Source organism: Mastomys coucha, unplaced genomic scaffold (genome assembly GCF_008632895.1).
Source record: "Mastomys coucha isolate ucsf_1 unplaced genomic scaffold, UCSF_Mcou_1 pScaffold20, whole genome shotgun sequence".
In the NCBI taxonomy this organism is placed as follows: domain Eukaryota; kingdom Metazoa; phylum Chordata; class Mammalia; order Rodentia; family Muridae; genus Mastomys; species Mastomys coucha.
This window is the reverse complement of record NW_022196903.1, coordinates 66,117,276-66,126,051: the sequence shown is the minus strand read 5'-3', so window position 1 is coordinate 66,126,051 and position 8,776 is coordinate 66,117,276. Positions and strand designations below refer to the sequence as shown.

General features: G+C 46.3%; 1 protein-coding gene across 1 annotated transcript in view; it reads left to right on the top strand.

The window, feature by feature from the left end:
* Positions 1–5,601: 5,601 nt before the first annotated feature.
* Positions 5,602–8,776, top strand: part of Mat2a (methionine adenosyltransferase 2A) — a 5,961-nt gene continuing 2,786 nt past the window's right edge. The window contains 2 exon segments of the mRNA XM_031384026.1: positions 5,602–5,857; positions 8,713–8,774. Of these exon segments, the coding sequence (XP_031239886.1) occupies positions 5,767–5,857; positions 8,713–8,774 (153 nt within the window). The 5' untranslated portion in view covers positions 5,602–5,766.

Below are 8,776 nucleotides of genomic sequence, written 5' to 3'. Positions count from 1 at the left end.
ACACACACACACACACACACACACACACACACACACACACACACACCAAAAGTAGCTGGTATGTTTTTCTAAAAGAAAACGAGAACCAGTGGGGTGGCACACACCTGTGATCCCACTACTTAGGAGGTAGAAACAGGAAGATGAGGAATTTGAGGTCAACCTGGGTTACATGAGAATCCTAAGCCCATAAGCCCATAGACATATGCAGAGAAACTGGGATGGGGGGAGGGGCTGGATACAGACACACACACACACACACACACACACACACACAGATATGAGATGGGGGTGGGGATATATCTTTGGGTTGTGTCTAGAAAAAAAAAAGATCACAGAAACTGCTAAGAGAAATTAGCTAGCCCTGGCTCAAGCCTGTTATCTTGGCCACTGAGATGAGGAGCACAGAAAGCTCAAGGCCTTCCAGGGATACAGAGCAAGTTCAATGTTGGACTAGAACACAGAAAACTACTTCAGAAGAAGTGGGGAGACAGCTCAGTGATAAGAGCACTAGCCTAGCTCTCCTTCCAGGCCCTAAGTTTAATCCTCTAGTGTTGAAGAGGAGGGAGAGAGAAAGCTATGCCACATTTCTCTGAACAGTGTGTGTCCATTGAAAAGTTATGGAAAGGTGAAATATTATTGCTTCAGAGAATACGACATACCTATTATTTGGCTATAAAAAAAAAAAAAAAAAAAAAAACCTCATAAATTTAGATAGCAGATCTTTGACCTGGGCTCAAGTCCTCAATCTACCACTGAGTCATGTATGACTTGGATGGATTACATGCTAACTTCTTCATCTGTAAGGCAGGAAGAGAAATAAATGCAACTGCCCATTAGAGCTGCTGTAAGGTGCAGACATCACAGCAGTGCTTGTCCAAGCACCCTGTAGACACAGTCTCTCTCCTTCAGTGTCTCCTCACTGCATCCCATGCATTTTCCTATTCACATTACTAAAAGATGAAACTGAGAAAAATACAAAATGAGTTAAAAAATATGGAGATTTGGGCCGGTGAGATGGCTCAGCTTGTTGCCAAGTCTTATGATTGGAATTGGATCCCTGGGAGAGATAGAATTCTTTAAGGTTGTCCCTGACTGCATACACACCCCCACAAATGTACATACACACACTAAAAGTTTTAAAGGTGGGAGGGAATTTATATAGTCCCTGTTTCTGATCCTACTAGTGCAAGCTTGCTTCTGAGGCTGACTGAATAAAAGGCTTACACACTTCTGGAGATATCTGGCATAGATTTCTTTCTTCCTGGTCTGTCTTCCCACAGAAGGCTCACAGCTCAGACTGTCACGTAGCTTCACTTGGCTTGTCAATCACCAGATTATCTCCACAAATTCACTATTGTCCCTGCTGCCTGCTGTGAGTAGGCGCCATCTTCTCTTGTGCTGAGTCAGCAGCTACTGCTGGGTTGGTTTGTTGTTCTTTGTTAGAGACAGGGTCTTTTGCAGCCCACACTAAATTTAAGGCTTAAGGCTGGCCTTGAACTGTTGATCACTCGGTCTCTGCCTCCTTCTTAAGTGCTAGGATCACCGGTAGGCGCCCCATGGCCAGATTTTTCTTGAGACAATGCGGTGCTATTCTTGGTTGTTAATTTGACTACATCTGGAATTAAAACCCAAGCTGCTAGGTACAGCTATGAGGGATTTTTCTTGATCACTTGAGGTGGGAAGACCAAGCTTAAGTCAGGGCCACAGCTTCAGGTGGAAGCCTATAGAAGGGATATAGAAGAAGGAAGCTCCTGCCTTTGCCAGTTTGCCCTCACTCTTGTTGGCTAGTTCATCCCTTCACTGATTAGAGCCTACTTCTCTAAGATTCTGACACATATTGAAGACCAGCTGAGACATTCAGCCTCGTGGGCCAAACAGCTATTGGATCCTTGGACTTTGTCAGCATTCAGCCATGGTTGTAGTCAGACCACAGCCTGTAAGCCACTCTAATAAATTCCATTTATATTATATGGTATATTATACATAATTCATATACATATGTATGTATTCATTCTTTCAGTTCTTTCCCTATAGAGCCTTGATACAGACAGAATCTCATTCTGTGACAATGGTTAGTCTTGAACCTGAACCAATCTTCCAACTTTAGCTGGAGTCCTGGGATTATGCCACAGTGCCAGCTCAATGGCATACATTTGCCATGCATATTTCTTCTCTCACTTGCCAGAACTCGCTCCTAGAACTTCCAAAAAGACTCATAAGACCTGGAGTTGTCCTATGTACTGACTGTGTAACAAAGAGCAGCTTTTTCAGTCCCATCTTTGAAAGCATTCATAGGTCTCACAGCTACACTAAGATTCTCTGGGTTCAGAAATCTGGAGCCTTCAGTCAAGTGATCTGATTTTTTGCTTATGTGCTTTTTTTTTTTTTTTTTTTTTTTTTTTTTTTGTCTTTTTGTCTGAGCCTGTGGCTAGCAGTTAAAAGGGCCGCCCCAGCAGCTTAACCACGCCCCCCCCAGCACCACGAGAAGGTGTGCCGGGGGCTCCTTATGTGCTTTAATAACAACTCAAATCCAACACATATCATTAATGCTAAATATGACTTAAACCAATAACTTCTGGTTTATTGTACCCTCAGGGCACTAAATTATGAAATCAGAAATCTCATCCTGCCTCCAGAACAGGATGGCCATGTGCCTCTCTATTAGTAAAGAGCTCTCAATTTTATTAATTGAAAAGCTTGTCACAAAGCCAACACAGGGCCTCTTTTCATTGGTCTTGTTGGATCTCCAAGGTTCATTTCCCTACTTGTTTCTTGAGCCCTTCATGATGTTCACGTTCTTTCCCTTTTGTTTCTTTCCTTCTTTTCTCCCTCATGGACACTCTTCAGCATCTTAAGTGCATTGCGAGCAAAGCTTCAGGAAAGCAGATTGCCTTATTATCACAGACCTTATGTACCAAACTGGAGACATCCATCAACTCATCCTCAAATCTGTAATTTCAAACAGCACTTAGGGGAGGAGAGGAGAGAACTGAACCCTGAGAAAATCTCTGGAGGTGAAGGCTTCATCTAGGAAGTGGCAGCTGGGCTGTGGAGAAAAGGATAGTGTGTGCCAAGTGCCATCACACCTAAGAGTCTGGAATAGGAAGAGAACCAGGCCTGTCACCATATCGATTCCTTCCAGCCTTACAGTTGGTAACATACACACATACACACATACACACATACATACATTCATACATTCATAAGGATCGGACAATGTGAATAGTATAAAATCAGTGAAAATGTGCCCTTGTTTTGATGTGGATCAGTTAATGACTTGAACTGTTAGTACTGAGAGATCCAGAGTAGAAGATGGAGGGGACTGTTCTCCGAGATAAGGTTGGAAGTAGCAGTAGTGACATCATACTCTAGCCTTTAATGAGAGCATTCGAGACTAGCCAGGCATGGTGGGATACTCCTGAAATCTATAGCTCTCTAGAGGCTGAGCGGGCGTTTCAGGAATTCAAGACCAGTGTGGTCTACACAGTGAGTTCCAGATCAACACAGGCTACAGAGTGAGACCTGGCTTCCAAAAGCAAACATAGCAGAGTATGTAGAGACTTTTAGCCTTTGTCCCACCACTTGTAAAATGATAATTCACTGCCTGAATGGTTCCTGTTATATGTTAAGACCGTGCAAAAGATTTCCTACTATTATCCCAACTTTGCAGGCTGAAGACAGAGGGACAGAGGTTACTTATTCTGTTAGTTAACAGAAGCACGACCCAAAGCCATGAACCCACAGCCCCTATATTACCCTATGGGCAAGAGAGAGGTAATAATGTATAACTGAGTTTAATCCTCTTGGCAGGATGAGCCAGCTGTGGAGCTGAGAGCAAAGGGGTGTCAGAATTTAATGAATTAATCATTGAATTTAACCCCCTTCCTCTCTATTAATATAATAACCTTTTAATTGTATTCTGGCTTCCATATAGATTTTTCTCCTGAAAGGTAATGCACTGACCAGTCTACACAGGCATTTTGGTCTGTCTGGCAATTTTATTACTCATTGTGAGTTACTCTTAATGGCTGAGCCATCTCTCTAGCCCCTAAAACAAGTAAAAATTATGAAAGTCTTGACTATTTTCTCATGAAGGGCTAGTTTTAAAAATAAAACGAACGAATAAAAACAAAATATTGTCAGCCTGCCTGCAAGGATGTGGTTTCCGACATGGAGATGAGCCTGTGTGCCTTATCTTCTTTGTTGAGGCTCCTAGCACAGCCTAAGAGCTTCCTTTGTTTCCCACAGTGCCTTTCTCAAACTCCCACCTTTGCACTGGCACACACCCTAGAGGGAAATGCTCCTTGCTTTTCACAGTGTACCTAATTTTCTGAGGCATGGCAGCTGGCAGCTGGAGGTTGTCATTCAGCTTCACAGTGTCAAGTGCATCTTATGCTAGGAGCAGGCTGTTCCCTAACATCATAAAACCCGATGTTCTTGACAAATGCTGGTTCTCAGAAGCCACCGGGCTCCAGGCCTGCCCTAAGGCTGGTCCCAACAGTTGTGACACTGGCCTCATGGTGGGTCTCTGCATGCAATTAGCTCCAGACTCCACTCTTTGTCTGTAAGAGTTTTCACTTTTTCCTCGTCTATTAATTCATTTCATGGACAAAACTGAGACAACTGCAAAGTTCTAAAAGAGAAAGTGTCATAAAATCGAGGCCATTTGACCTTGACAAGCTCATCTGAAGCACTTTTGAAGGCTTCAATAGCGCCCGCCCAACACACACGCAAGACACATTCTTATTCACCTTCTCTTGAACAGATTGAAACATCCCATTTCTTCCTAGGAAGCATGGAAAACCAAGCCATGCAAAGTCAGATTTAGGACGGAAAAGGATCTAGCACGGTCTCAGACTCCAAGGGTCCACGAGGCCCGGCGAGAGGGGGAGGGGAGGCCCGCAAGTGGTAATTGTTTAAAAAAACAACACAGCATCCCTGCTAGTTGGCTTTACAGCCATTTTCCCCAGAGCAGTTACTATAAGAGACGTTACTAACGGTAGGGCTGGAGCCCCTCGCAACCTCTCGTCCCCCGGAGGGAACCGCGTAGGATGAATAAGGGCGGTGCATATCAGCCTCCGCTGGCCAGCCAACATGGCCACCTTCACATGGCAGAGGACCGGCACCCGGCGCTGGTGCACGAGGTGGCGAATGGCGGGGGTGGAGGGGATGGGGGTGGCAGGAGAGACCCTCGGCGAGAGCCACAACACAAAACGGCCGCCAGCCCCCGCAGCCGCCGCTGGGGGGCGCGCGCGCAGGGAGCCCTCCGTGGGCAACGGTCGGGAGGGATGTACCATGACGTCGCACAGGGGAGACCGTGCCTCAAATCCAAATCCTCTCTTCTGCAGCAGCCAACGTGGGAAGGGGCATAACACCCGGGTCTACTCACTCACTCACATCTCCATGTAACCCACGCCATCGAGATGACTAACTACCGGCAGGAGGCCCGGTTAGCTCTGCTCGCTCCCCCCGTCGGTAGAATGGTCCAGCCCGGGCTCCGCTCGGCGGACCACCCGGCCAACCCCCATCCGCCCGCCCGCCCGCCCGCCCGTGGCGCATTGGCGCGCGGCGCCGAGGGGCGGGGCCCGAGCCGGGCGCGCGCGGGCGCCGCTCTATAAATACTGGGCCGCTTCGCCCGCCGCTTCGTTCGCTCCGAGTCTCCGGCCTGCCGAGAGCTGAAGCGCTTCTCCGTCCGCGTCCTCCGCAGTCCTCTGCCTCGCCGCCGCTCCTTCCTCCTCGGTCGCCCCCTCTCTCTCCGCCGCCGCCATGAACGGGCAGCTCAACGGCTTCCACGAGGCGTTCATCGAGGAAGGGACGTTCCTCTTCACTTCGGAGTCTGTAGGGGAAGGTCACCCAGGTGAGCCGGCGGGGGGACTCGGGGAAGGGGAGGGCCAGAGGGCAGCGGCGCTGGGCGGGGGGTCGAGGCCGTCTCCCGCGGCGGGCAGAACAGGCGGCCGCGCGCTTCCCTCGTGGCGCCGCGAGGCTGCAAATGTACGGTCCTCGCTCCCCTCCCCCTTTCTCCGCTCCTCATCCGGCGGCGAGCCCCGGCATGCGGAAGGTTCCAGAAATCGAGAAGGGCGGGGGCCGAGGCTGTTTGAGATCGGCGCGGGGAGGGCGCTGCTTCCTCCTCTTTTAGTCCCGTCGCCTGGAAAAACCTCAAGTGGGCGACCCCGCCCCGCGTGCTCGCGTCCGGCCGCTGGGAGCGCGCGCCCCGCATTGCAGCGGCTAACCACGTGTTCGCCGCATGTGGGATTGGGGCGAAGCGGAGCTGGCGGCCTCTACCCGCCGGACTCCCCCTGGGTTTGGAAGTGGGGGGGGGGGTCGGTGACTCCGAAGGTCCCATCTCTATTATTCATGACTTCCTGCCGCTGAAAACGCTTAAGAGCCTAGGGTGGACATGCCCTCAAGCCTTCAAGGTGACAGACAGCCGCTGACTAAATATAGCGCGAGTTGGAGAAGGCATCCCTTATTTAGAGTGTGCTTGAAAAAGGATAAAGTGCTTGAATTAAGTGCATACTTCCATCGCATTAGGTTTCCTTTTAAAGTCTTCCCCCTTTGGTCTTTTCCTGCGATTAAAGGAGGGTTTATTTCATGTTTCCTTAAGGCTTTGTCCACTGAACCGCCATGATGAGGTCGGTTATAATGAATTTATTAAGTGGACTTTGGGTCTCAGACTGAACATAACCATCCAGTAAATACTGATACTCAGTTTGAACTGTTTCTGTTCTTAGGGGGTCCACAGATGGTCTGTCAGGAGGATCTTGATGAGTGATGGTTGAAAGAAGAAAAGTGTTGCTGTGGTTCCTCCCACACTGCCCTCAAGGAAAGGGGCACCTCCATAGCCACTGAACCACTCCTTAGTACAGTTAATAGATTCGATCTCAAGGTTCTATGGCTGCAATACACGTTTTGGGGTAGCAGAGTAGTAACAAAAATCCAGGAGACTGGAGCCAGGCATAGTGGTTCACTACTACAGTCCCAGCGTTTAAAGTACGGAAGCAGTTGAGTTTGTCAGCCTGGACTACGTGTAAGACCCTGTCTCAATGCCACAAACATTCCAGAACAGGACACTGTCATGTTCTAAATTGATAAATCAGAAATTGAATATGGGTTAGAACTCACTTGAACAGCTTCCTGGATTTTCTGTTTGCTGGTGTTCCCTCTGTTCAGTTTATTTTCATGGTTAAAAAAATCTCATTTTCCTAATGAGTTGGTGTTAAGGTTCTAGAGTGGTTGTTCTACATATAGATTTGGTTCAGTCAGAACCCCAAGTACATAGGTTTGGAACTGGTTATATAACAAGAAACTGAATATTGTCTAATAGGGGAAATGGACTGTTTTAAGAAGTTAGTGACCCGAGAGTTGGCTCTTTTGTGGGTTTGTAACGAATTTTAAATATGGGGATAAAATAGAACAGTTGTCTTTAAAAATATACTGCAAGATTATTTCCTATGGTAGGCTTTGAGATAATCAAGATAAATCACCACTTTGATTAATTTGAGTTTGCATGGCTGTTCTGTTTATTTAACATAGAAAATTATTTGGCTAGGAACTTAGACTTTTGAAATATCTGAAGTATTTTGAGGTGGAACTGACTGAATTCATTGTAAGTATAAACTATATAATGGGCTAGGATGTGTTAAATATGCTGGAACTGAATTGATGAGCAGGTGTTAGTAATATTAAAGGCCACAGTATCAAGTCTTCAAGTAAAATATATCCCTATATACAACAATTTTTGTATTCCAGCAAATAGTTCCTGGTAAAACAGTGCAATAATAGTAAAGCTCACCATACTTCATGCACTGATGTAGAATTCTTCATTTCAGAGCTATGTGGGTAGTGCCAATGAGATTGCTCAGGGTGTTAAGAGTACTTGTTGCCGGGCTGGAGAGATGGCTCAGCAGTTAAGAGCACCTACTGCTCTTCCAGAGGTCCTGAGTTCAAATCCCAGCAACCACATGGTGGTTTACAACCATCCGTAATGTGATCTGATACCCTCTTCTGGAGTGTCTGAAGACAGCTACAGTGTACTTAGATTAAATAAATAAATAAATAAATAAATAAAATCTTTTAAAAAAAAGAGTACTTGTTGCCAAGCCTATTGTAACCTGAGTTCAATCTCTGGGACCTAGGACACATAATGGAGAAAACCATGATTGCTCTTAATGTTTTCTGTTGTCTATATGAACACTGTGGCACAAGTGTGAGTCATGTATGTACAAGTAATGCAGCATTTTTAAAATTTGTTTTTTTACCATAAGAAGTTCAAGTCTGGAATGGTGACACATGCTGTCCCAGCATTTTGGAGGCTGAGGCAAAGATTATCATGAGTTTTGAGCTCAGATTAGGTATGCTGAAACCCAATCTCAAATCAAAAGAGAAAGCCAAATAAATGTTGGTGGTCTATATCTTTAATCCCAGCACTCAGGAGGCAGAAGCAGGTAGATCTCTTGAGTTCAAGGCCAGCCTAGTTTACAGATTGAGTTCCAGGCCCACCAGAACTGCACAGAGAAACCTATCTTGAAAAACAAAAGACTCTAGAGGACCCCCCCCCCTTGCAGATACATCTGTAATTTTACATCATAAGATTTTGTCACCTACAAATTCATAGCTATATTTGGTCCTCAGGTTGAACATAAACTACTAGTCACATGATAAAATAGGGTTAGTAGTAATAGTTAAGTTGAACCAGGAATTTTTATTTTCCAGATAAGATTTGTGACCAAATCAGTGATGCTGTTCTTGATGCACACCTTCAGCAAGACCCTGATGC